The 26,996-nt window shown below is 54.5% G+C and overlaps 2 protein-coding genes across 8 annotated transcripts in view; one reads left to right on the top strand and one right to left on the bottom strand.

Annotated features, from left to right (window-relative positions):
• The window catches only part of PDE4B (phosphodiesterase 4B), a 175,715-nt gene that overhangs the window by 136,641 nt on the left and 12,078 nt on the right, over positions 1 to 26,996 (top strand). For 4 of the 7 annotated variants that reach the window (XM_038143747.1, XM_038143748.1, XM_038143750.1 and 1 more), the window contains 2 exons: positions 11,517 to 11,629; positions 26,861 to 26,954. In XM_038143747.1, the coding sequence (XP_037999675.1) occupies positions 11,517 to 11,629; positions 26,861 to 26,954 (207 nt within the window). Of the gene's footprint in view, positions 1 to 11,516; positions 11,630 to 12,819; positions 14,252 to 14,293; positions 16,040 to 25,607; positions 26,160 to 26,860; positions 26,955 to 26,996 lie in introns of those variants that run through there. The other 3 variants (XM_038143752.1, XM_038143753.1, XM_038143751.1) reach the window with 3 other exon arrangements.
• LOC119703667 lies at positions 19,032 to 20,024 on the bottom strand. Its single transcript, XM_038143754.1, has 2 exons — positions 19,138 to 20,024; positions 19,032 to 19,102 (listed from the first exon to the last, which is right to left on the bottom strand). The coding sequence occupies exons 1-2, from the start codon at positions 19,988 to 19,990 to the stop codon at positions 19,032 to 19,034; spliced, it is 924 nt and encodes a 307-aa protein (XP_037999682.1). The 5' UTR covers positions 19,991 to 20,024.

Raw genomic sequence — 26,996 nt, 5'->3', positions numbered from 1 at the left:
ACAACCTAATGAGAATGGTACAGGGAAGACCAAAATAGTCAGCGTTTTTTTTGTCTCAGTCTTCATCCCCCAGCCTGCTTGGGAGGATAAGGGATGGAGAACAACGAGGGAGCAGCCAGTTGGGGATAACCTAGAGGAGCTGGAGGTGTCTAGGCCTGCATCACAGGACAATGGTCAGGCTGGAAAAGCTGTGAGGTCAATGTGAGTCGCCCGTGAAAATTGTGGTGCTTAGGAAGGTGACAACAGGAAAAAAGGTGCATCTTTGACAAGGGTGGAGCAGACTGGGGGAACTGTGGACTGGTCAGACTCTTCTCATCAGTGAGAGGTCACTGAGGTTTTCCTCTGGAGTCTATTTCCAAACACATGAAAGACAAGAAAGAAGACTGGAGATGGTGGGTGCAGACTTGCCAAAGGAAATTGTGTTGGAAAGGCCCCACCTCCTCCTCCAAGGGCTGGAGGGTGGCCTGGCCCTGGGGACGTGGAGGGCCATGGGTGGGCGTGCAGGGAGCCCTTGGGCACCATTTCCCACAGCATTCCCAGGTGGCAGCTGCTGGCAGGGCTGGCAGTGGCTGGACACCAGGCTGCCAGGCTGGGGGTGAAGGCTGCTGGTGGCTGACGACAGGGGGCTGTGGGGTGTCCAGCAGTGCCCTGCAGCTGCTGGTGCTGGTGCTCGGCTGGGATGGTCCCACTGTGAGTGGGAGGTGACCTCTGGGGGTCCCTTCCTGTGGCTGGGGCAGAGAGGAACAGCCAGCAGAGAGTGGCAGCACCTCCGGAGGGTGATTCAGCCCATCCCAGGGTACCGAGAATAGACCAGGATCACCCCTTGGAGCTCCCAGCCGCTTTCCACTGCGGTGGGGGAGCTTAGGTGATTATCTCCGGGCTGGCTAAAGATAGCCCAGCTGGGCCCCGCGGCAGTGACATTTCTGCGGGCTCAGGGTCCTGCTCGGGTTACCCCGCAGCTGGCCCGGGGCTCAGGGCTCGGGGCTGTTGACTCAGAAACATCACTGCTACTATGGCACTGGGTGACTGCCCGGGCTCTGCTGCTCTTCTGGCCCAGCCGAGTCACACTGCAGGAATTCCCCCCTCGCTGGGAGCCTCTGCTTCCCAGCTGGGCCTTCTTCCTTCTTGGGATGCTGCAGCCCTTTGGTTTTGTGGCATTCCCTGCAGACAGGAGGTTTTCCCTTTTCCTTTTCATTCCCCGTGCTGACAGAAGCTGGGGCTTCTTCATCTCGCAACCATTTTTGTGGCATTCCCTGCAACCAGGAGGTTTTTCCTTCTCTTTTTCATTCCCTGTGCCTTGTCTTGGTGAGACATCTCCTCCTGCTTCCCAGAATCTTCCAGTTTGAACCTGGATGTGTCCTGGATGTTCTTGGCGAGAGCTGTTTAATCACTGCCGTGACGTCTTCAGCAGCTCTGGAGCCATTTTTCTTGGGGCTGAGTTTTCCCAGCAGCTGGAATGGTGTGTCCCAGAAAGGACCTGTATTTAATTAGGGAACTTAGAATGCCAGGCTCCTCAGCAATCCAACCAAAAAGTTCCTTTTTCCTGCTCCCTGTTGTTTGGAAAAGAGAAAAGAGAATAAAAATGCCCCCCAAAATCTTGGCTGTATTTTGCCAGAGGCTGTAGCTGATGTCAAACACTCATCCCCGATTTCAGTCTCCCACATTATTCCTGGCAGCTCCAGCTCACTCATTTCCTGGCATTTTTCGCAATTAGCAGTGGAAAGCTTTCACTTCATTTTTTTGTCTCTATCTTCCCCTCTCATCTCTGAACCCAGCCTGAATACAGGCCCCATTGTTCCTGGAGCTTTGGAGCCCCTGTTAGGATTTCATCCGCGTTCCCCCACAGCTGGATCTCCTCCAGTGCCACCTCCTCAGTGACCCCCTGCCAGTGGCTTTGCCAGTTCATCCCGTTCCTCTCTCCGCAGGGATTTCACTTCCCAGGCCTTTCTGCCCCCATCTCATGTATTAACGCTGGCTAGCAGAGGAAAAAAAAATAAATCTACATTTCCAAAGCACTTTTTTGTTGAAAGAACAACTGTGAGACAACTCTGTGCTCATTTGCATGCAGTGCCTGTGCCCGCTCTGGCTGCAGCGTTCCCAGCTCCTGCCGAGCTCGGGCACCCGCTGGCCCCACTCCACGGCCAACAAAGAGCCCTTCCTCTCCCTGCCACCTCCCCTGCACGCCGGAGGGAGGCTGCAGGTGTGAGAAACCTGAGAGGGGACAGCTCGAGTGACTGGTCGGACTGGAGTCCCAAAAATACGACGAGGGGAGAAGGGCAGGCTCGTCCATTTGTTGGGGAGTTGCTCAAGAGCGTCGTGGCTCCACCTGTTCCGCGGGCGCTGGGGCTCTGAGCCTTTCTTAGCACATCTGCACTTATCTTCGCAAAAGATATAATTAGGCTGCGTTGGGATGGTGGGGAGGAGGGACAGCGCAGCTGAAGGCTCCGTGGTTCCCATGGATTTTGCTCGCTCCTCGTTCCAGCCCCACGCTCCGGCGGGTCGGGAGCGCGTGTCCGTAGGAGATGCAGGAGGGAGCGCGTCGGGATCTGGCAGCGAGTGGGGCTGGGTGGTGCTGCTGGATGCAGCTTGCTTTCCAGTCACACCTTTCCAATCACACCTGCTTTCCAATCACACCTTCCTCAGGTGCTCGGGTGGCTCTTGTGCTTGGGAAAAAATCTGTTCCGTAGGTTCGCTGGGTATTGGAAAGTGCATGGGGGATCTGATGCCTCAGGTTTAGCATTTCTACTTTCCACATTCTGTGCTGCTTCAGTGTGTGGGTCTGGGCTTCACATTGGGGATGGTGAGCTCTGCACAGAGCAGGGACACAAAACAATTCCTGCTCCAGCTGGGCACCAAGGACAAATGATCCAAAGCTCAGCCCAGGAGCACAAACAGCGTGGGCTGCAGAGAGGAAAACAAGCAGGGTGGGAGTGCCTGGGCTAAAGCTGGAACGGGACAATGAACTGCAAGGTGCAAATGGAGCAGAGCTGAGCCAAGGCAGAGACCCCGGGAGCGCTCGTGCATTTTGGGACCATTTGGGTTCATCTTGGGGGCAGCCCTGGCTGGGCTCTAGTGCTGCCCAAGTTGGATCCATGGAGGAGATGCTTGGAATAAATCCCTGCTTTATTCTGGGACTCTGCCCAGCCTCTGTTCTAAGGCAGCCTTCTCAAGGCATCAGATCAAGAAAATAAACTTGTAATTACAGGATTTTTTCAGTGCTTGTAGTTTGGGAGGCGGTGCTGTAAGATTTGGACATTTCATTGCAGATTTGAAGTGAATTCCAGGGGTTGTGCTTTGTGCCTTTGATTGTTTTCCATGTGAATTTCCAAATCTGCCCAACAGAAGGATTTCCACAGGAGTATTTTCTGGATCTGGTAGAACAATGCTTTAATTCAAGGAAATAGCTCTCAGAATCACTAACAGGATACATTAAACAAATAAATCACCCGGTGTCAGTTATTCCCTCAGCATTGTGAGGGATAAATATGTAAACATGTCCACACGATCCGTGAGCAACCACAGCTCCATTAGGGAAGGCAAAGGGTGAACGGCTCCCAGCCTGCACAGGGCCCTTTCCCATCAAGTTCTGGCATGTCCTTTGTTGATAAACCTGTTTTACTCAACGTGCTCTGGGGTTTTAGAGTGATGCTAGGCACTGGGAGTAATTAACGTGGGGCAATATTCCTGCTAATGAACCTCGTGTTGTGGGGGTGAAATAGCCATTTTCTGACACTGGTTAGTAATTAATGTGGGGTGATATTCCTGCTAATGAACCTCGTGTTGGGGAGGTGAAATAGCCATTTTCTTTTGGGGAACGGGTGGGATCTGTTGGACTTTTATCTGAGCCATGGCGATGTGGGTGCCTTGGTAAATCACTCCGAGCACCCTTCTCCTTCTCCTTCTCCTTCTCCTTCTCCTTCTCCTTCTCCTTCTCCTTCTCCTTCTCCTTCTCCTTCTCCTTCTCCTTCTCCTTCTCCTTCTCCTTCTCCTTCTCCTTCTCCTTCTCCTTCTCCTTTTTTCTCCTTCTCCTTCTCCTTCTCCTTCTCCTTCTCCTTCTCCTTTTTTCTCCTTCTCCTTCTCCTTCTCCTTCTCCTTCTCCTTCTTCTCTTCTCCTTCCACATCTCTTCTCCATCTCCTTCTCCTTTTTTCTCCTTCTTTTTTTAATCTCCTCTTTCACCTTCTGCTCTTTCTCCTTCTCTCCCCATCTCTTTTCCATTTCCTTCTCCTTCCCTTTCTCCTTTCCCTGTTGTCTCTCCTCCCTTCTCCTGCCCCCTCCCCTGCCCCAGGAGTCAAGATCCCACAGTTCCCAGCTAAGCCCAGGTGGGATCAGCTGCTGGATTGCTGGATCAGTTGGGATGGACTCTCCCCCAGAGGGACCCTTTCCCACCTTCCCCCCACACAAGCTCTTAGTCATGAGCAGCCCAGGAGTGAGGAATGCAAATGAGGCCTTCAGTGACATTAATGAGCTTTATCAGCTCCCAAATAATCATCTGCCATCCCTATGATCTACTCCAGCATCTGCCTGCTCTCCCCAATCTTTTGTGTCATCTGCAGTAATGACAACAATTGGGATAATCTGTCCTAAACAGAGAATAATTAAAAGTGGGATGGTTTAAGGTCCTCTGATGGGTGCAGACTCTGGGCTTGAGTCCTATGGCTTCCCCTGGGAATTAGGGACATTTTAAAAGTGTATCCTTAACGTGTTTTCCAGTTGGGGGTCTGGGACTGTGCTGTCGGACCTTTCCTACAGCAGAGTTTTCATGCACCAGGATGAACATTTCCACCTGGCCGTACACGTCCAAGAGGACTCCAAAATCCTTATCTTGCCCAAGAGCCGTGGAGGAGGAGCTCAGGTTCCCAAATCTGCTCCCTCTCCACCCAATTCCCTGTCACTCCTGGAGGGAAGGAGCCATTTTCCCCCGTAACACTTGGATTTTCATCTTTGGGGGTTTATGAGTGTTTGTCTGCTTTAGGTTTTGTGGAATTTTATCAGCTTGTCCAACGCTGGGGGAACATTTCACTGCCATGTTGTACACCCTGGATTTGGGAATAAATCCAGCATCAAAACTTTTCCCAGGCAGAAGGGAGCAACTGCTCTTATTTATTTTCCTTTTAGAGGAACAGATTTTATCCTGAGTCTAAATTGTTGAGGTAAAGTTTAGATAGAGTGATAATATTTTATTAAATCAGTTGGAATCACTGGAAAATTACTTTGGTGACCTCGAGTCTCAGCTGTTGTTGCTTCAAAGGCAGCTGGAGCTTGGGCTGGGAAGGATGGCCCCGAACACTGAAGAACTTTATAAATAGTCCCAATTTATTGCAGCCAGGATGAAATGAAGAGTAAATAACTTAGAAGATGTCTTATGGCACTGTAAACATGTGGAACGGGATGGATAGACTGAGTAAAGTCGGGAAAACTGCTGGAAGCTGCTTTTAACCTTCCATGTGAAAGTTCCTCTTGGAATTTTTGGCAGAGTCCATCAGAGTTTTTAGGGGTTTTTTGAAGTCTTAAGAGCCATATTCCCCAGGTTTACAAGGAATATTGTGATCCAATAGGAGGAATTCTTCTTTTTTCTTGCAAAAGTAGAAATGGAGACTTTTACCAGTACTGCAAGCCCACAACTTGATCTTTAACAGTTAAGGAGAGTTGAGTTTGAAAGGATGTTGGCAAATATTTGTCTTCAACATTTCTTGTCCACCAGATTGGACAATCTGTCCACAACTCAATCCCACTGGGAATATTCCTCCTGGATTATGGAAAGTGGAGGTTTTTGGCAGCTGGGAAGGGAACTGCAATTGCTCCCCAAGGTTTTTAATTCACCTGGTTGGGATGTGGTGTTATGGCCTTAAAGCTTTTGTGGCTTTATGGCCTTTGCACCTCCCTCCAGAAGAAGTCCTCATGCTTTTATTTATCAGGACTGGGGTGACAAGAGAGAATCACGAGGGAATCAGGAGAGAGAAAATAAACCCCACTTGAAATTTTGGCATTTGGATCTCTTTTCAAAATGTTTCCTGGCTCGGTTCATCTCCTGCGTCAGTTGAGGGCAAGGCCTCCAATCCCTCCTGCAGGCTGGGGACTCTGCCCACCCTCCTGCCTTGCTGTGGCCCTTGGGGACACGATGGGGACAGTTTGTGGGTGAAGAGAGGAACTCTGCAGCTGCAGATAATGTTGAACTCGTGCTCAGATCCCTGCAGGCCCCGAGGGGCCGGAGCTCTGCTGGGAGAAGGATGGCACAGATGGGGTTTGGGGGAGCCAAGGGTGAGAGTTTGTCCCATTAACCCCTTTCCCATCTGTGACACGGGTGAAGTGTGTGCTTGTCCTTACACTGAACTACTCCCCGAAAAGAGGATGTTCCCCTAAACCTTTCACTTTCCAAGCATTCAAGAGTGAAAAAAGGCCTCGAGTCCATCTTGATGAGCAGCTCTCGCTTTTCCCCCTGTACCCAGCACTGGTGAGGCCGCACCTCAAATCCTGGGGTCACTTTTGGGCCCCTCATGACATAAAGGACATTGAGGGGCTGGAGCATGTCCAGGGCAGGGAACAGAGCTGGGGAAGGGTCTGGAGCAGCTGAGGGAGCTGGGAAGGGGCTCAGCCTGGAGCAAAGGAGGCTCAGGGGGCCCTTGTGGCTCTGCACAGCTCCTGCCAGGAGGGGACAGCCGGGGGGGTCGGGCTGTGCTCCAGGGAACAGGGACAGGAGCAGAGGGAACAGCCCCAGGCTGGGCCAGGGGAGGGTCTGGGTGGATTTTGGAAAAATTCCTTCCTGGAAAGGTTGTCCAGCCCTGGCACAGCTGCCCAGGAGTCCCCATTCCTGGAGGGGTTTAAAATCCCAGTGGTTGTGGCACCTGGGACACGGGTCAGTGCTGACCTTGGCAGTGCTGGGAATGGTTGGACTGGATGGTCAGAGAGAGATTTTCCAACCTAAACAATTGTATGAGAAAAAGAGAGCACAGAAGTGTCAGTGAGTGGGAAAAAGCCTCTAAAAAGTGGCTGCTAAGACACCTCTGCAGTGAGAGATTCTGTGTGTTCCATCACCTTGCAGAGCTGGCGAAGGAACAGATGGCAGAAGCTACCAAAAATGCAGTATTTGCAGAATGCTGGTGCTGGAAAGGTGCTGCATTTCAGGACACTGGAGCATTCCCAGTGCCAGCGGAGAAGCACGAGGCGAGGGCTGCCTCTGTCCTCGCAGGGACTGGCAGCAGCTCAGGTCTTGTGAGAAAATGTCACCTCAGTTCCTGCTGGAGTGCCACCAGCCCCAGCCCTCCTGCGCAAACACAGGGTAGGATTCAAAAACTGAAACTCCCGTTGTTGCTCACTTCCCTGTTCTGTGTCAGCAATGATTTCACCCCAGCAAACATGACCAAAGCACCGCCGTAATTTACGGGTCTGGCTTATGCAACCCCCAAATATAAACTGAAATGTGAGATGGTTGAAGATGCATCCTGAAGTGTTCCAGGAGCCCAGACCCCGAAATGGCAGCAGTGTTTCCAGAAGTGCCCATGTGCCTCAGCTGTACCAGGAAGGTGATGGAAGTCAGCCACTGGCCGGGCTTCGGGAGGGTTTCTGGCAGGGGGAATCGCTCTGCTGATGTCAGTGGGACGCTCACGTTGGGTTCAGGGAAAGAACAACTCATGGACCATCTAAACTTGTGTTTACTGTTTGTGGGAGTCGCTGTAGCAACAGCAGATACCGCGCGGAGAGAGGATCCCAGGGCACTTCATCCCTGTCCTCTGCTCTGGAGCCAGGCGGGGAGAGCTGGGGGTGGCCAGCCTGGACAAGAGAAGGCTCTTGAGAGCCCCTGCCAGGGCCTCAAGTGGCTCCAAGAGAGCTGGAGAGGGACTGGGGACAAGGCACGGAGGGACAGGACACAGGGAATGGCTCTCAGTGCTGGAGATTGGAATTAGATGGGGTATTTGGAAGGAATTGTGCCCTGTGAGGCCCTGGAATGGATTTCCCGCAGAAGCTGTGGCTGCCCCTGGATCCTTGGAAGTGTGCAAGGCCAGGTTGGACAGGGTTGGAGCACCCTGGGACAGTGGAAGCTGTCCCTGCCCGTGGGTGGAACTGGATGGGATTAAAGTTCCCACCCAACCCAAGCCATTCTCTGGTATCCATGAATATTAAATATGAAGGAAGCCAGAAAATGTTTGTTATTTTAAGATTATTCCCACACAAAGTTTTTAGATTGGTAGAAGAGCAACTCCTAATGGATTCTATATCGGGCTGTTATTCTGGGGTAGCTGTGGAGCCTAAAATATTTCACGGGGGACTTGGAGGGTATATTTTAATTCCATATGCTGCTTTTAAAAGCAAATTTAGCCTTAGGAGTGGGACTGTAGCCTCTGCTTTCACAATTTATTTGTAAATATCCCCGAGTTCATCAGAGGGAGTTTGTGCAGTTGCACACAGCCAAGGAGGGCTGGTTTGATAAGAGTTGGGGTTTCCGGGGTGATGGGCTCAGACTGCGTCACTCGGTGCCTTCGGGGACAGCTCTGAGTTTCTAAGAAGGGTTGAGCTGGGCCCTCTTCCTGCTGTGGGCCAGGACAGTGACTCTTCTTGACTGGCCCGTGTGATTCCGTGAAATGAGCGGGAATGTGGCGTCTGTGACGTCCCTCCTGTCCCAGCAAAGGCAGCTGCTCCAGAAATGACTGCCCGGTGACCACGGAGGGCCCGCAGGAGGAGCTGGAGGGCACACACCCAGCAGGCAGCGGTTCACCACGCTGCTCACTTGAGAAAATGAGCGAAAAAAAAAAAGATTGGGATGAGTCAAAAGCCAAAAACACCAAGAGGAGCTGCACAGGTGCTGCGTCTCGCTGGGTGCCACGGGCAGAGATGTGGGCAGGCTGGCCAGCGTCAGGAAAAACGCAAATTCTGAAAGAAAAATGTGAATGGTGCTTTTTAAAATCCACTTCTGCCCTGGAACAGCAGCAGAACTTGCTGTTTTCTCCTGGAAATGATCCTTAGCCAGAGCTGTTTGCTCTCACTTTGTTGTGTGTTTGCCATTGAAATGACTGCAGGTATCTTAGGTGGCCCTTTTCGAAATATCCGAGTTTAAATCGTGAACCCGTTGTCCTCTCAGTGGTTTCAGTGCAGAGGCTCAGGCAAGTGACAGTGTTCTACATGAGTAACCATGGAGGGATCCCTGCTGCTCCCAGGATTCCTTCAGGAAACCTCCTGGGAATGAAGCAGGGAGGCAGAAACCGAGGGAAGGAGGGTCCTGATGCGCCCTGCTAAAAATTCCAGAGAACACTGTGAATGTGTAAAATAGTCACTCTTTATTTAGCTCATCCTCTGAAACCCAAAAATAAATATAAAATACTGGCAGCCAAACCCCCTAAGCCCTCAAGTTTCCTAATTCACCTCGATATCCCTAATATGTAATAGCTTTGCTTGGTTTAGGGTTTTTTTTTCCTTTTATTACATAAAACTCAGATTACAGAGCAAAGGAATATCCTGAATACCAGCTCTGGAGAATGTGAGTCCTTCAATATCCAGAGCAGGTTTCTGTTCTTGGTCCTGCCTTCCCTGATGGCTCTTTCTGAGGTGAAGTTTGGAAGTGAAGTGACAGTGGCAGCGGGTCCTGCAGACCTGGGCAAGGCTGGAAATCCCCCAAAAGGCTAAAATTAGGGTCTGGTGTCAGAGTCCCTGTGAACCTGTTCCTTCTCCTCCTCCAGGAATGCACACATGCCGTGGCTGAGCTTCCTGAGGAGTCTCAGAGCAGGAGAACACAGGATTTGATTTAAACGTGTGGGGTTTAGTTTGGCTGAGATGGGGTTTTACCTATTCCTAAACTTATTTTACCTGTGCTGGTTTCCTGCAACAGATGGTTTGAGCCCTTCTGGGTCAACTAATTTACATGAAAAAATAGTTGAGAGGGAATACTCGTGGTAGAAAGGAAAATACACCGGGCTTTGTGTGATTTTGGCTATTTTCACCTTCTTTGTGATTATGCAGGAATGAGAGAACTTTGAGTGTTTGGAGCTCTGCAAGCACAGAAAAAAAAACAAAAACATTAACTTCCAATGCCACAAAGATTTGGATTCCCCAAAGCTTTCAAACGTGTCTGTGCCAGGTTTCTTGCTGAGTTACCTTCGGCAGGGTTTATTTTCTGGTTATTCTCAATCATTTAATGGAAGGCCCCTCTCCAGTGCTGCTGTATTGATGTGGTGAATGACAGAGAGGATCTGTCCTTGGGTAGAGACACCAGCACAGGGGGCAGCTCCTTCCCCTGGGACACTGGGCCACGAGGGACACGAGGCAGGGAGGGCAGGGGGACACGGCTGGAGCTCCAGCTCAGCTCCTGAGGGTGTCTGAGCAATCCTGCCCTGTGATGTCACTGGTACCTGCCGGTAGGAACGCTGAATCCATTAGCCCTGACAGATTTATGGGATGAGCATATGTTACCAGGATTATGAGAAGCAGTTACATTCATGGGGAGATTTTATGATTCACTCTATCCGCTTGTGGAAACCTTAACTTTTACCCCAGAGCTGCTGGGGAGCGCCGTGTCCTGCTGGCAGGGGGAGGAGAGCTCGGGGAGCAGGGACGGTGGGTTTGGGGTGCAGGGCCTGCTGGGCAGCAGTGGGGCTGATGGGGACAAAGCCAGCAAAGCTGGGGAGCCAGGAGGGACAGGGAGCAGGGCCAGGAGCGGGGAATGGGACCAGGCAGGGCTGGGGAGCAGAGCTGGTGGGGAGTGGGACTTGGTGGGGTAAAGGAGTAGGGCTGGAGGGTTGGGTAGCAGAGATGGTGGATGTGGGGAGCAGAGCTGCTGGGGAGCAGAAGCAGGCAGGGTTGGGGAGCAGGGATTTTGGGAGCAGAACTCTTGGAGAGCAGGGCTGTCGGGGAGCACGGCTGTTGGGGAGGAGAATTCTCGGGGTTCGGGGCTGTCGGGGAGCACGGCTGCTGGGGAGGAGAACTCTCGGGGTTCGGGGCTGTCGGGGAGCAGGGCTTCTGGGGAGGAGAACTCTTGGGGTTCAGGGCTGTTGGGGAGCACGGCTGCTGGGGAGGAGAACTCTTGGGGTTCGGGGCTGTCGGGGAGCACGGCTGCTGGGGAGGAGAACTCTCGGGGTTCGGGGCTGTCAGGGAGCACGGCTGCTGGGGAGGAGAACTCTTGGGGTTCGGGGCTGTCGGGGAGCAGGCTGCGGCTGCTGCGGGGAGCGGGACTGGCTCAGGAGCAGGAGCAGCATCCCGCGAGCAGCGGGGGAGGCCGATCCCCGCGGCAGCCGGGGCGGGGGGGCCGCGGTGACGCTCCCCGAGCCGCAGCCCTGCCCTGCCCCGCCCGGGGGGCGCTCGGTTCCCCCGAGCGGCGGGGGCCGGGCCGGGGCGGGCCGGGGCGGGGGCCGGGGCCGGGGCCGGCGGCGGGCGGGGACTCGCTGGCGGCGGCCGGGGCAGCGCAGCGGCGGCCGCGTGATGAGGGAGCGGAGCGGCACCTCCGGCAGCGCTGGCGGCGGCTCGGGCGGCCCCGCCATGGAGAGGCGGCCGCAGCGCCAGCCCGACTACATGTCCGTGTGCCTCTTCGCAGAGGAGCCCTACCAGAAGCTGGCCATGGAGACGCTGGAGGAGCTCGACTGGTGCCTGGATCAGCTGGAGACCATCCAAACCTACCGCTCCGTCAGCGAGATGGCATCCAACAAGGTGAGCCCACGTGCGGCACCGGGATGCGGGATGGGGGTGCGGGACGGGGATGCGGGACGGGGGTGCGGGACGGGGATGCGGAGAGGCGCGGGGCTCTGAGCCTGATCCCGAGCCGTCCTCGCGTCTGTCCGGGACAGCAGCTCCGAGGTGGTTGCGGTGAAGGCGGTGCGCGTTTCCCCGCGGAGACGCGTCCAGGGAGAACTCGCGGCGGGAGGCGTGGGGAGCGATCCGGGATGGAGCGGGGAGAGCGATCCGGGATGGATCTGGGAGAGCGATCCGGGATGGATCTGGGAGAGCGATCCGGGATGGATCTGGGAGAGCGATCCGGGATGGAGCGGGGAGAGCGATCCGGGATATCGCGGACAGAGATCCGGCATGGTCTGGGGGGCGCGATCCGGGGTGTCGTGGGGAGCCCTGTCGCTGTCGCAGGCTCATTTCCGAAAATTAAAGAGGTTTCAATTAGCGCCGGTCCCTTGGAGCCGATATGAGCAGGAACACTCTGCAAACGCCCGCATTCAGCGAATCACCACGCCAGAAGTCAATTAACTTCATTGCTTAATAATAATAACGGCGAGCTGTAAACATTGTGGCTCCGGTATTTTACGGCTGTTTTGGCTTTCGGTGACGTTTTAATTTGATTTTAACGCGTTGGGCTGGCACCGCTTGGCAGCACATGGTGAGGGTGGGCAGGCCGGGATGGTGACAGGGAATCAGCTCCGGGGCTGCTGCTCCGCGGCGCTTTCCTGGGAGCCAGAGGGGACTAGGGAGATTCTCTGCACAGAGTAAAGTGCTGAAGTCAAGCAAGAAAAGTCCCTGGTGTTTAAAGTCAGGGAAGCAGGGGGAGACCAGAGTGCCTGGAGTATCCTGACAGGCAGCAGAGAGCAAAACGCGAATTCTGAGCAACTTTTGGGAGCTGGTGCTCCAGCCCGGCTGAGCCCAGCTCCGCTCCAGCATCTCCCGGAGCCCGCCCGTCCCTCGCGGCTCTCCGCGCCCCGGGGCCCGCGGCTGCAGGGAGCCGGGCACAGCCCCGGCACAGCCCCGGCACAGCCCCGGGCACAGCCCGGGCACAGCCCCGGCACAGCCCCGGGCACAGCCCCGGCACAGCCCCGGCACAGCCCCGGCCACAGCCCCGGCCACAGCCTCGGCCACAGCCCGGGCACAGCCCGGCAGCTCCCGGCCCGCGCCTGCCCCTTCCAGGGCTCCCAGCAGCGCTTCCAGCCCCGCCGTGCCCACTGGAGTTGTACCACTCACAAATTCCCAGCCCGGCCCCGTCGCATCCATGTCCTTGCCCAGTTGTGATGGTTTTAAACCCAATTCTGCACCACCCCGATGCTGTTGGTTTGTTGGGTTTTTTTCCTAATTGGAAATGACTGCAATCAGAAATGCTGAATCAGAAACTGAATTTAGGGGGGAAAGTTGAGCAAAGAAATCCCGTGTTGTTTCAGCTTCCTCTTCTGGTAGTGATTACCACGGTGTGCAGGGGCAAAGGAAGCAGTAAAAGTTTTATAGACCGAGCTTTCAAGAAATAAATATTATTTTATTCGTTTGAGTTTGTGTTGAGGGAACCCTGGATGAAAGTTGAGGAGGGTTCAGGCTGCACCTCCAGTGTGAACACGGCGCCCTTCAATTTGAGGTTACTTTTTTTTTTTTTTTTTTTTTGCTGACTGACAAATCTGGCCTCGTGGAGGTGAAACTAAATTGCTTTTGTAGCACTTTAAAGTTGCGATTACTCGGGGTGCAGATGGCTTGCAGCTGGCTCGAGAAAAAACTTCCTGAAACTTTGTTCTTTCATAACCCCTTTCTGAAATGTCTGCGCTTTTTTGGTCAACTTCCAGTTTCGCAGTTTTCAGCTGCGAAAGAGGAGCATAAAATGGCCTCACACCTCGCTTGCCTTTGCTGTGGAGCTGTAAATATCGCCACAAATCACGGCACGGTTCGGGTTGGAAGGTTTGGTTCCAGTGCCTGATGGTTCGGGGGGTTTGCGGTTTTTTGGGGGGTTCGGTGGCAGACAGCGCACGGAGCCTGGCAGTGCCGGGTGGCTCCTGCATCCTCGGGAGAGGGGACAGGCTGCGGCCGCCCTTCCCCGCTCCGAGCATCCCGCCCCAGCGCCGGCTCCGCTCCGAGGCATCTCCATTTGTCACCGGTAAATAGCAGAGCCGGCAGATGTTTTGAAAACAGGATGCTTGGGCTGCTCATTATTAAAGAAAAAACGGAAAGAGAAACAGTCTAGATAGGAAGAAAGCAAATCGGCTCGGCATGCTCCCAAGCGCAGCAGCAGAATAAACACTGACCTATCTTCCTGACCTCCGCTCTCGCCAGTTCCTGGCCCCGCGCCACCCCGGCCAAACTACGTCATTTGAGCCTGATAGTAGGCATGGCACAGCTGTTGCAAGTGTGACTCGAATTTCCTGTCTCCTTCCTGACAGACGTAGTTTAGAAAATCCAGAGTTGCAACAACAGCGCCGAGAGAGGCAGGGAGGGAGGCTCTCGGCATCCGTGCGCGCAGGGGGATTCTCAGCAGCGCTGCGGCAAAAAAAAAACAGGCAGCGGAGGGGGAAGAGCCATGCGGGACGGCGGCCGGGCTTTGAGCTGATGGGGTTCGGAAGGCAGCGCTCCAAACATGTGCGTATTCCTCGTTGAGGCGGGAGTTAACGGCAGGAGGAGCGAGGGAATGAGCGGCTGAGCTGGCGGGGCTGCGCTGGCAGCGGGCAGCGCGGAGACCCTGCAGTGCCACCCGCAGGGATCCCGCGGAAAGCTGGCGGAGAGGGAGCGCTGCTCCCTGCCATGCCGGCACCGGTGCATTTCCAGCGCAGAGCAGCGCGGGCTCCCTGCAGAGCTGGCCGTGCACAGCGCTCTTGTCTTTCTAGTTTAGAGAAAAAAAAATAACCTGCAAAAATACCTGTTTGCAGCTGCCATGAAGGGAGTTTATTTTGCTAACGCTGAATTTCCTGACATCTCTTGCTGGGAGCCGATAGGGCCCTGCAGCTTTGCACTGACACAAAATCACCTGGAAGGAGCTCTGCAGGCACTCATGCTGCTTGAGAGACCCAACCACCCTTATTTACATTATTCCTACACGTACACTCAATTTTTCCTGCATTTATCACCATGTCCAGCTTCCAGCTCAGGCAGCTGCTGTGTCAGAAGGGTTTGTGAGTCAGTGATGATAAAAAAGGGGCTATTTTCTGTCTTGGCATTAGGCAGCTGTCCTTAGCCTCACTCTGCTGCAGATGGGACCTGCTCTAGTCCCTAATTTGGGATCTGGGGCAGGGTGTGCTCGGTGCATCCCCTGGATCATCAGAAGGAGCAGGTCTTTTTCCCAGCTGAAATGCTGGCCTTGGCAGCTCCAGGTTTTTATGGGGCCATCACATCATGAAATGGAGGGATGGGGAGCATGGATTGTTCCTGCAGAGCTGCCTGTCCGTGCAGGGGGCAGCCCGAACGGAGACACCTGCATGGACCTGAGCAGCACCTCCACCTCTCCTTGAATTAGACCAGGCTTGTTCAGAGCTTTCCGTGGTCCGTCGAGCGCAGAGAACACAATTTCTGCTCTCTGGGGATATTCTGAGTTTAAACAGGCAGAGTGTGAGTGGTGTCCTCTCTTGACTTTGCAAACTCCTTTGCCTCTACCCAAACTGTTACTTGGAGGGCTTTTCCTTGCAAATCCTTAAACTCTCTTACTGCAGCCCTTGAAGATGTTTCTGTTATTCCCAAGTGCTGGATAACTCGAGCTAGCGGCCCGGGACTGCAGCCCCACCGCTCCGCGTTCCTCTGTCGCTTGCGAGCCGCAAGATAAACACAACCGATCTCGCTTTGCTCGGATTTCAAAGGGCATTTCGGGCAGAAAAGCGGAGCGGGGCCGCCCCTCGCTTTCGGGAGAGGGTGGCCGAGTAAACATCTGGCCACGAACGTGAACCGCCGGGGCCGCGCTGGAGGTCGCGGCCGAGTGCCAGCGGTGGATGTGCCGGGCTGCACAGCGTCCCCTCGCCGCGGCCAGCCCGGCAGCCCCCAGCCCCGTCCCCTTCCTCCGCGATGTTTCCCTTAAGTGGTGCCGGGCTGTTTAGTCTTCCCCGGGCTTTGCGCTGGAACTTCCTTTGTTTAATCGCCGCACAAAGAGAGGTTTGTTCGCTGCGGCAGCCGGCGGAACAAAGACGCTTCCACGTCTCCTGTTTTTCCAAGGCGGGATGAATCACTGAGCTCCGCGCGGTGCCGGTATTCCCGGCGATTTGCGTCGGGGAAGCGGCGCTCGGGGCGCCCGGCGGGGCCGCGCTGGCCGCGCTCCCGCAGCGCCGCTCCGCTCCCGCAGCGCCCCGCGCACCCCGCGCCGCTTTGACGTCGCTCTTTAACCCTTCCCCGGCCGTGCAGCCGCCGCTGCCGAGCAGGACCCCGCGCCTCGGCATGCTCCAGGAGGTAGGAGCTGTTTCTGGCTGCGTTTGGGGCTGTTCTCCCCAGCCCGGGCTGAGCTGACGGGTTTTGTCCGGGTTGGGATGTCCTTGCGCTAGAGGACGGCGCGCCGCGTTCCTCCGGCGCTGCGGGAGCGGGGCTTGCACACAGGAGCTCGGAGCTGCCAGGGAAAGCTGCTGGATCAGGAGGGAACAGCGCTGGGGGCTGGCTCTGACCCAGGCTGGAATCCCCTGGGGATTTGGGGAGCTCGGTCCCGGTCAGCTCCCGTGTGTCGGTCTCATCACCGTCATAAATGGACTTTAGGGTGGCTGTCTCTGCGCCCTCCTCCCGTGCTTATTGCCCTCTGAAATAAATCATTCCGAGGGTGTCAAATATGCCCTAAAAGCAGGGTGGAATATTGGGGCCATAAATAATTAATAATGTGATATTTCGTCCTTTTGACCCTCTGGGCTGTCTGTCCAGATATCTTGGTTAAACTGCTTCAGATGTGTAAAAAAATGAAATATTGGAAAGCTGCAGCATTGGCTGTGGGATGTGTGGGGATTAGGAGGCAGTGTCACCACCCGGGGTACCCTCCTGGAGCAAAGGGATTGTGAGTGCTGGATGCTTTCCCGTGTTTTGGATGTTGTGGAAAATGTGTGGGGAAAGCCCATCCAAGGGCCACTGCTGGTGCAGAGATCAAGGCTTTGGCAGTAGGATTTTGGTTCAAGTCCTCCTCCTCAGGAGCCCTTGGGGGAGCTGTCACTCATCCTCCAAGCCACAACGGTGCCCAGGACCTTCCGGCGTGTCCTTTACCCAATTCTGGTTTTCCTGGGAAGTGATGGGCTTTTATAAGTTCAGCATTCTCAGACTTTTACGTTATAACACGTCAGGGTGGGGCTTAAATAAATAATAGCTCAAAGGCAGGTTCAAAATGAATCATGAGCTGAGGGCAGCACTGGAGAGTGACTAAATGCAGGGAGCAGGGTCTCTCTGGAGTGAAGGATGCTGGTGACATCCCAGAGGAGCAGCATCACTCGGCATGAAGGAGCTGGGAAGGATTTCAGGGCAGTGCTAATCCTCATCCTGGTTTTGAGTGGTTTTGTGGACAGCCTAGCTCCAAACTCCTCATTTTTTCCCCAGCTGTGTTCCACGGGGCCAATCCAAATATTTGCATGAAGTGGAATGAATTGGAAGATGTCGAGTTATCAAAGGCAGGAAAGTGGTGGAGATGGTTTGGGATGGAGATTCACCCTCAGAGCCCTGAGAGGGAGAGATTCCCCCGATTAAAGCCTGGCTTAAAGCAAACAAACCAGAAGTGCCTCACCTTGCTGCTGGTTTAGCACAGCTGGGCCAACGGCAGCGAAAGGATTCTGAGGAGCATTTGCCTATCTCTGTGTGAGAAGGAGTTTGCATTTCATTTTATCTCCATTAATTAGTGCCTTCTGTATGGGTTTGATGCTTGCATTAGGCTCATTTTCATTTTGGCAGGACCAACTGCCACGTTTTTGGGGGGATGCTGAGCTACGCCAGCTTCTTCCCTGGATTTTCAGTGCCCTCTTCCCAGGACTCCCTCTTTATCCAGTGTTTTCTGGAGGAAACAAACTTCTGTTGATTCAAAGTTGCCAGAATTTTTTTTTTCCAACACAGGCATCTTGGAAAAGTCTTCTCAGGGCACAAAGTTATTTGAATTTCCCAAAGCCTGTTCTCCTACTCAGGTGAAACCCCAGCTGAATTTGCCTAAATGATGACTGCAGAGCTTGATTCAGATTTAAATTAAATTTAAATTGCTCCTTCATACGATTAGCAAAATCCCATGTTTAATTGCATTGCTCTCTTGTTAAATGACAAATGCTCTGTTAGTTGTCATTTTGGGGGTGTTTTCTCTGATTGAGGATATAATCCAGGTTATTCCAGCCCAGATTCCCAGTGTCTCCTGGCTCCCAGAGGAGCAGGGGAGGCTCTTTGGTTTGTGGCTCTCCTGACGCAGTCGCTCGGCTTCCTCTGGCACCGAGGCCCCGGCTCTGTGGTTTGCAAGGGTGTGACTGACACAAGATTTGGGGCTGAGACCTGCAGCTCCTGCAGCACTCTCTGCTCTCGGGGCCACAGATGTTGTCAGGGCTTTCTTCAGTCACCTCCGTGTCAGCGACCGAGCTGCCGGAGGTCTGCGTTCTGTGCTGCAGCTTCTCAGCAGCTCCCCTTCCTCCTCAGCCTCCTTTTCCTCTCCACACATCCAGCGTTCTTCCAGCTGGTGAAACTCTAGAAATGGCATTGCAGAGCGAGTGTTGGGGCCTGTCTCTGCTCTTGTTTACTCACCTCTCCCTAGAGGGAAGGAAGAATAAAAGCAGTGCTGGGGTGAGGGATTGGTGTGGGCACTGACCGCGCGGCTCTGGGAAAGGTGGGACAGGTCTGGGGAGTTATCCCTGGCCTGGGATGTGCCTTTTGTGTGCTTCTTCCTCCCAGCAGAGCCATTTGTGTTATAAAATGCCCCCTTCAGTGGGGGAGAGAGAGGAAATCCATACACAACCCAACCAGATGAGCTGTGCACTCCAGACGCAGCTGCCAAAAGAACTGGGTAGGAGAGATCTGTTGTGGACATTGGGGAAGCACTTTGGATGGAGCAGAAACCAAGCTGAGCTTCCTCCGAAGGATCCCAGAGCTTCAGACTGGCCAAACCTCCCTGCTGGGGTTCTTCCACCCCAGGAGAGCAACAATCTGTCCTTTGTCCCATCACACAGGAGGAATCACTGTCCGAGGCCAGGCTGGGCAGGGCTGCGAGCAGCTGGGATGGTGGAAGGGGGGGAAGGAGTCGGTTTTCCAGGTCCCTTCCTACCCAGACCAGTGTGGGCTTCTCTGGAATCTTAAACTCTGCCAGTCCTGCTATTTCACATCAATCCTGACCAAGGGAAACCCAGCCCAAGGGTTTGGGCAATGGTGCTGGAATGTTGAGACTGGGATCCGGGGCAGTGGTGTTGGAATATTGAGACTGGGATCCATGGATGGGATCAAGGGGAGGTGGTTAGATATTCCAGGACTGGGATCCAGGGCAGTGGTGTTGGAATATTGAGACTGGGATCCATGGATGGGATCAAGGGGAGGTGGTTAGATATTCCAGGACTGGGATCCAGGGCAGTGGTGTTGGAATATTGAGACTGGGATCCATGGATGGGATCCAGGGCAGTGGTGTTGGAATATTGAGACTGGGATCCATGGATGGATCCAGGGAAGTGGTGTTGGACACTCCGGGATTGGGATCCATGGATGGGATCCAGGGTAGAGGTGTTGGAATATTGAGACTGGGATCCATGGATGGATCCAGGGTAGAGGTGTTGGATGCTCCGGGACTGGGATCCATGGATGGGATCCAGGGCAGTGGTGTTGGACACTCCGGGATTGGGATCCATGGATGGGATCCAGGGCAGTGGTGTTGGAATATTGAGACTGGGATCCATGGATGGGATCCAGGGCAGTGGTGTTGGAATATTGAGACTGGGATCCACGGCAGTGGTGTTGGATGCTCCGGGACTGGGATCCATGGATGGATCCAGGGCAGTGGTGTTGGGCACTGCAGGACTGGGATCCATGGATGGATCCAGGGCAGTGGTGTTGGAATATTGAGACTGGGATCCAGGGCAGTGGTGTTGGACACTCCGGGACTGGGATCCAGGGGCTCCAGGAGCAGGCAGGAGTGGATCCGGCCCCGCAGGGCGCTCGGGGATTTCTCCAGGTGCCAGCCCCATCCCACACCTTGCCCACACATGACACACGGATTTTCAGGGAAGCACGGCTGCTTTCTCCATGACCTGAGCCCTTCCCCGCGGCGGCCCAGGGGGATTTTCCTCCCTCAGCGCTGAGTAACACCCGGAGTTCTCGGGAATGGAGCAATCCAGTCTGGCTGCGGAGCTTTCCTTGGGCTGGCTCCTGCAGGGAGTTTTTCCTTTCCGGCGTTCGGAGCAATTTGCATATTTCGAGTCTCATTTGGCTGGAAAGGAGCTGGAAATGCCCCAGTGCTGCGAACGCTCAGCTCCAGCTCCCGGTTCATCACTTTTTTAAAGCCCCGTGTTGCGTAAATCCCGTCCCACCCAAGGGAGGTTCTGCCGCTCTCAGAAATGCTAAACTTCACGGGGGGAAGGGAAATCTGAATATTGCTCTGTCTACATCAGATAGATGTTCTCGCTTTCATGAGCAGCCACATGCTGATTTATGGCAACCTGCTATTTATTTATCAACATTTACATTGTGGATTTCTGAATTATTCTAACAACATCAGGCCAACAAGTTGGTCATGATGTTGCTCCTTTAAAGTCTTCCTTTGAACATCTCTATAAATCAAGGCTGCTTTGATGTGAAATTGGAGATTTCATAAGCCTGTGTTTACTTTTGGGTTTCCAAAATCAGCTGAAGGGAAAACAAAAAAAAAAACAAACCAAAAAACAAACAGTACTTTGTATCTCATTAAAAAGAGTTTCTGGCGCATTAAACGTGATATTGTTTTAGGAAATAAGAACTAGAAAGAGCTGCAAAAGAAATTTGATTTTTTTTAAATGACTGATAGCTGACTGCAACCATTCCACTTTTCTCCAGGCACTGAAATATGGCTGAAAGCTTTCTCCTTTAGTGCTGTTCAGTGTGAAACAGACTCGTGTTTTTTGGTTTTGTTTTATTTTTTTTTCTTGCTTAAGCATTAAATGCACCTCCCATCATTCTCCGTGGAGTTCCTGGGAAGGAAAATCGATGGGAATTATGAAGTAACAAGGACAGCAGCAAATCTGTTTGCCACGGTCCTTTCTGTAAGTGATGTAACAGCAGGAAAACACAGATAAGCGGCGTAACTGCTGCTCCAAACCCAGGAATTTTAACTCTTGGCTTCCAGACTTTCGAAGAAATGCTCCACAATTCCAAAATCCAGCAGTTCGGTTTGGAGGAATGAGATGTCAGGAAGAGAGGGTTGGGCAAACAACAAATATTCCTTCGGGGGGGTGGCATTAATCCCATTTTTTTTAACCTGGAGTGGAGTGTCCATCCATCCCCGTCCCAGACAGAAGCATTCCTCACTCGCAGTTTCCCTCCTGTGTGTCAGTCATTGCCGACGGGGCCCGGCCAGGCGAGGGGCGGCTCTGGGAGCCGGGAATCCCGGGAAAAGAGCCGCTCCACGCCGTCCCACCGAGGCCTAATCTCGCCTCTGGACTGCACTAATTACCCGGGAAATTAAGCGGGGAGGATTCGGCCCGGCTGCTCAGCGAAAGTTACCCTGGGCGCTCGAACCCTTTTGTTCTGGGGATTTCTCCGGGGACGGGAGCTCTGCGTCACGAGGGTGGGTCGGGAACAGTTTATAAACACGGGAGATGCGGCGAGATTCCTCCCTCGGAGCCGGGGCAGGATCCGTCCCTGCGGAGCCTCCCGGCTGCGCTTTCATCTCCGGATCGCCCTCAGCTCCTGCGGGTGACTCCGGCTGGGCTTGGGCGGCCTCTTTGCATAAGGACTCCTGGCCTCGGGGAACCCCGGCTGGGCTAAATCGACTTCAAAGGGTTTCCGCCAGCAGCAGATCCCCGTTCCTGCCTTTATTCTTCTCCCTGTGCCAGGAGCGCCTCTCCAAGCTCCGGAGGGAACGGGAGCAGGAATAGCAGCAGGGTGCATCCCTGGGGTCGGTGTGGGGCTGGGAGGGCTGTGGGTGCTTCCTCAGGGCTCTCCCTAGGAGAGGAACAGAGTTGTTCTTTCCATAAAGAGCCGGAAAAGTGGGAATTGCCACACGAAATCGTCGGGGGGGTTTCCCAATCCCCATGGAATCCCAGACTGGTTTGGGTTGGGAGGGATCCTAAAGCCCATCTCATCCCACCATCCCAGAGTCCAACCCCAGAGTCCAGCCTGGCCTTGGGCACTGCCAGGGATCCAGGGGCAGCCCCAGCAAATCTGGGAATTCTATTCCAGGGCCTGCCCACCTTCCCAATATCCCATCTAAATTACCCATTTCCAGCTTCCAGCCATTCCCTGTGTCCTGTCCCTCCAGGCCTTGTCCCCAGTCCCTCTCCAGCTCTCCTGGAGCCCTGGAAGGTCGTGGTAGCGTCACCCTGAACCCCCCAGCATGGTTGGGCCCCTAAATCTGTCAAATTCGATCATAAATTAGGCCAAATTTTCTTTCTCTGCATAAAAATGGAGCACATTTGGTTAGGAAGGGGTGACAGGGCAGCTGCCGAGTGGCTCCATGCCCTTGGTGCCAATGTCACCACCCTGCCGGGACCCCTTTCCCAGGATTTCTGTGTCTGGAACCAGAGCTCAGCAAAGGAGCTAAGGTGGGGAGGAGCCCTGACAGGGAGGGCTCGCTGTGGGCAGCAGGAGGGAAGCTGGCAGTGAACTTTGCCATGGATAACCAGGGCAATTCCCACCCGCACGCGCTGGGAGGGAGCTGGGAAGGAGCTGTGATTCCCTGCGGCACAGGATGCGTGGAATAGGGTCACTGCTGGTAATCCAAGAACGATTCAGTTCCCTGAGACTTAATTTGGTGCAGATGGGTTCTGCAGTTGCTTCGGAGCAGGCAAAACAGGAAAGCTCCGCGCCGTGCCGGGGCTCCAGATGCTTCCAGACCAGCTGGGAATGTTGGCCGTGCCTTTGGATGTGGAAAATGGCACCTGGGCTTGATGTCATTGGTGTTATCTGCACTCCTCCCAGCAGTTAAAGGTGTTAATCGCGTGGTCCCGTGGTCGGAGTTTGGGGTGGAGGGAAGGAGCAACTGAGCGTTTCCTGATTTTCTCCTTTTTAAGGGAAACCTCCCGGATTTGGGGTGAGCATCCCCTCCTCATACCTACGCTCCTAATTCCCATCTCTTGGTGAGTCCATCGGCGCTAACTTCCTCTGGAAAAGGCGCGGGGATGATTATTAATTAGGAAAATTAATGAAAATAGCGGCGCGGGCCCCGTGCCGCGAAGGGGCATTACCGTAATTACCGCCTGGCTGCCGGCGTTACCGTAATTGCAGGGGCGCTCTGCAAAGCCCCCATCCCTGGGCCTGCTCCAGTCGGAATTTTCTCCTCGCTCCTGCAATCTGTTCGTTTTCCCCGTGGCTGTCGCACGGATTTAAGGTCGGGGTTGCTCCAGGGGGGTTGCAGATGACAGAAGGCATCGATCCCTGCAGAGGCAGCAGCCCGCTTGCTCCGTGCGGAGCGATTCCCGGCGAGCAGCGCCGCTCCTGGCCTCGAGGAAACACCCCAAAAACCCCAAAAACCCGCCAGGAGCAGCGGAACATCCGGGCTGCCTCGGCGTTTCTGGAAGGAGAGCGTGTGATAAAGTAAACCCTGCTAGGTGCCAGCATCCTTGGGGTGACAAATCCCAATAAAGTTTGCAAATCCTGTGGGAATTCCCACAGCTCCGAGAAGCTCAGCTGGGTTTGACGCTCGCAGTCCTTTCAGCAGCGCTGTGGTTCTGCCGCCCGTGTTTATAGAGGCTGCCGATTAAAGGGCTGGAAAAGTGAGGGACATGAAGGCTGTGGGGGGCAGATTCCCGCTTCCCGATGGGATCCGAGAATCCCGAGGATTTTTCCCTGCTGCAGATGCCTCGGGTGACCTTGTGGCGGCCACTTAATTGCTCCGTGCCTCTGTGGGAAGGCAGTGGCCGCCCTTTGTGCTTTGTGAGGCCGCTTGTGAGGTAAAGACATTTTTATCAGCTGTTTGTCCACCAGCTCGGGCTCGGTGACCTGAAAGGGGCCATTGTGAGGAAACCCCAGCGACGAGAAGTGGTTTGTGTGATCATCCTCTGCCGACGGTGATTTCCTGCTGCCGGTGGAGGCCTGGCTGCGGGGAAATGCTGCAGCACATGCTGGGCTCTCGGGCTGTGGGAGGGAGGGAGGGCTCCCGTGTCCCTGCTGCTGCTGCTGACCTGCACTGGGGCAGAGACGGGGCCAGGGCTCCCTGCCTGCCCCTCTGCCCCTGCTGCCCCTGCTGCCCCTCTGCCCCTCTGCCCCTGCTGCCCCTGCTGCCCCTGCTGCCCCTGCTGCCCCTCTGCCCCTGCTGCTCCTTCTCCGAGCCTTTCGGGGCAGTGTCAAAAGGGTTTTGTCCCTCGTGGTTGGCAGGAGGTGGAGTGGGGACCCTGTGGGACAAAATCCCTGGCCCAGTGCTGTGGGATGTGTTCCTGGGCAGCCAGAACCCTTCACATCCCAATCCTTCCTGTGTCCCATGGGATGCCAGCCTTCACATCCCAATCCCTCCTGTATCCCATGGAATGCCAGCCTTCACATCCCTCTGCTGTCCATATCCCATGGGATGCCAGCCTTCACATCCCTCTACTGTCCATATCGCATGGGATGCCAGCCTTCACATCCCAATCCTTCCTGTATCCCATGGGATGCCAGCCTTTTCATCCCAATCCTTCCTGTGTCCCATGGGATGCCAACCTTCTCATCCCAATCCTTCCTGTATCCCATGGGACAGGATTTAAGCTGCCCGTTTTACCTGGAATGTGAGGGCTCACTGTATGATGGTGAGAGTAGGATTGGATGGGATACTGGGGAGGAATTCCTGGCTGGGAGGGTGGGCAGCCCTGGCACAGGTGCCCAGAGCAGCTGTGGCTGCCCCTGGATCCCTGGCAGTGCCCAAGGCCAGGCTGGAGCAGCCTGGGACAGTGGGAGGTGTCCCTGCCATGGCAGGGGTGGCACTGGGTGGGGTTTAAGGTTCTTCCCAACCCGAGCCATTCCAGGATTCCCTGTTTCTGTGGCACTGGCAGGTTGCTGTGGGAGGGGACAGCAGGGACAGAGGTGGCATTGTCCCAGCAGGTCACACCCCACCTTTGGGCTGCACAGGTGCCATCAGCTTCCCACCTCTGCCGATGGAATTTCGGGAGAGGAGCAGATGGGTCACAGCTTCCTCTGCAGCACGTGGCCAAAGGTTGAGCTGGAATCCCATCTGGACCTTCCGGAGCCCTGCCTGGCCCAGCCTGGGCTGTCAGAGGGAGCAGGAGCGGGATTTCGGGCAGTGCCCACGCCTCACGTGTCCCTCAGCACGCGGGGCAGCCTCGTGCCACCAGCCCAGGAGGGGCTGGGAAGGCGGCTGGAGACAGGAGAGGCTTTCACAGCAAAGATGGCCCTTTTATTTTGGGAATCCTGGCCTCTGGCATGTGCTGCATTCCCAGCACGATCACCAAGGACGTCCTGAGCAGCGGGAGAGCTGCACATGCCGCTGACGCCGTGCTGGGAGCGCGGCACAAGGGGATTTTCTTTGGGTTCCGTGTCAAGGACAGCTCCAGCTTCCTCCTGGAGGGATTGCTTGTCTGTTCGAAACAAAAACTGCAGAACTGATTAAATATTGAAATCTGGCTTGTGAAGCACAGAATGGCTGGGGTGGGGAAGGACCTTAGAGCTCATCTCGTTCCACCCCCTGCCTTGGGCAGGGACATGACAGATGCATTCATTTAAGAATGAATGTATGAATTTATGAATTGCAGCCACAGATTTAAGGTGGTTGTTTTTTCCACCTCTTATCTGAAGGGTATTTCAGTTTGCAAAGGCACATTTTGCTGCGGTGCTGCATTTTGCCCTTTACCACAGCGGAGGAAAATCCCGATCACATGTGCAAAATGCTTTTGAAAATCCACCTGGGAATATTTCGAAAGTCTCTGTAGGGAACAGCATTAAAGCAAAGCAGGAATGGAGAGGAGACTGCTGCCTGCCTCTCCTTTATTTAACATTCCCGGAGCCTCCTCCATTTTAATTTTCCCATGAAACATGGCTGTGCTGGCGGAGCTGGCTCGCTCAGCATCCCCTCCCCGGCGCGGCGGGGCTGAGCCGGGCTCCTGCGGAGCGGGGACCCGCTCCAGGAGCTGAGCGAGCAGCAGCATCCCGGAGCGCCCGGCGCCCCCCGCACGCGGCTGGATCCGTGCGGATCGATCCCCGCTCCTTTGTGCGCTCCCGGATCTCACCCTCGCTGCACCCACCCACGGGCAGCCCGAGGATGCGCCGCCAGGCTCGGCTCAGGCTGGGATTAGCAGCCGCCGCTTCTTGCGGGATCGCCGCCTCGGATGAACGCTGAATTTTTGGGATTGGGAAAGGCTCCTCTCCCGGCGGAGCGGCGACTTCTCCCGGAGGATTTGTGCTGGCTTGCCAGGAGATTTCCAAAATGCCCGAAGCCAATTATTTGTTATCTGTGTCTTGGGGTTACATTAAGGTGGGTTTAATTCCCGAAGGATTATTAATTACCGAATTATTAGCGGCTGCTTTTTTAGGTGCTGTGTTGCTCTGAGAAAGCCTCTGTGGGGGAAATGTGCTTTAAAAATGCTGATTTCTGTGTGTTTTGGCTAATCATGTGTGTAGTGTGCATGCAGAGTCCATGGATGTCATTTTTGGGGGGAATTCGGTGTTGCAGGTTAAAGTGATGCAGCAGTGAAAATGTTGGATTATAAAATCAGCAGGATCACAGCGTGAATATCCAAGGGAATCATGCCTGAATCCCACATTTTGCTGTATGATCTTCAGATGTAGGGCGTGCTTCTCCTCTGGATTTGCAGCCTTTTGATACAAAATGGAGCAAATTTAGAAAATCCAGAACAAAAGAAGGCTAGGGAGGGGGAATCTCAACCTGAGATAAGAATCTGAGCTTTCAGAGAGGTTTATCGGAATCGTTCTCTCCTCGTTTGTGACAGTAACAACTAATGAGCATCTTTAGAGGAAAATTGATTCCGTGGGCTGAAAAGAAATACCCAGTCACGGTGATGCCGAGCAGGGTGGAAGTGAAACCATCTGTCGCCGACTCCATCCCAAATATCCCCGGAATTCTGCGTGTTGGGGGAGTCTCCCGTGCTAACGCGGTGTGGATTTGGGAGAGGATTCCATAAAAAATGCCATTTTCCTGTGCTCTCCCCCTCGCAGTTCAAGAGGATGCTGAACCGGGAGCTCACCCACCTGTCCGAGATGAGCCGCTCCGGCAACCAAGTGTCCGAGTACATTTCCAACACCTTCCTGGGTAAGGAACGCGTCCCCAGCTGGGGTTTCGGGGCTCGGGGAG

Source organism: Motacilla alba, chromosome 8 (assembly GCF_015832195.1).
Source record: "Motacilla alba alba isolate MOTALB_02 chromosome 8, Motacilla_alba_V1.0_pri, whole genome shotgun sequence".
Classification (NCBI taxonomy): Eukaryota; Metazoa; Chordata; class Aves; order Passeriformes; family Motacillidae; genus Motacilla; species Motacilla alba.
The sequence above is the reverse complement of the archived record's forward strand: the minus strand, read 5'-3'. Positions and strand labels throughout refer to the sequence as shown.

Bases quoted from the DNA above. Each gene is read 5' to 3' on its own strand.
- LOC119703667 (XM_038143754.1), bottom strand. From the start codon at position 19,990: ATGAGACTCGAAATATGCAAATTGCTCCGAACGCCGGAAAGGAAAAAC. The intron at 19,103-19,137 runs GATCCCAGTCCT...CCACCTCCCCTT, and splicing joins ATTCCAACACCACTGCCCTG to GATCCCATCCATGGATCCCA.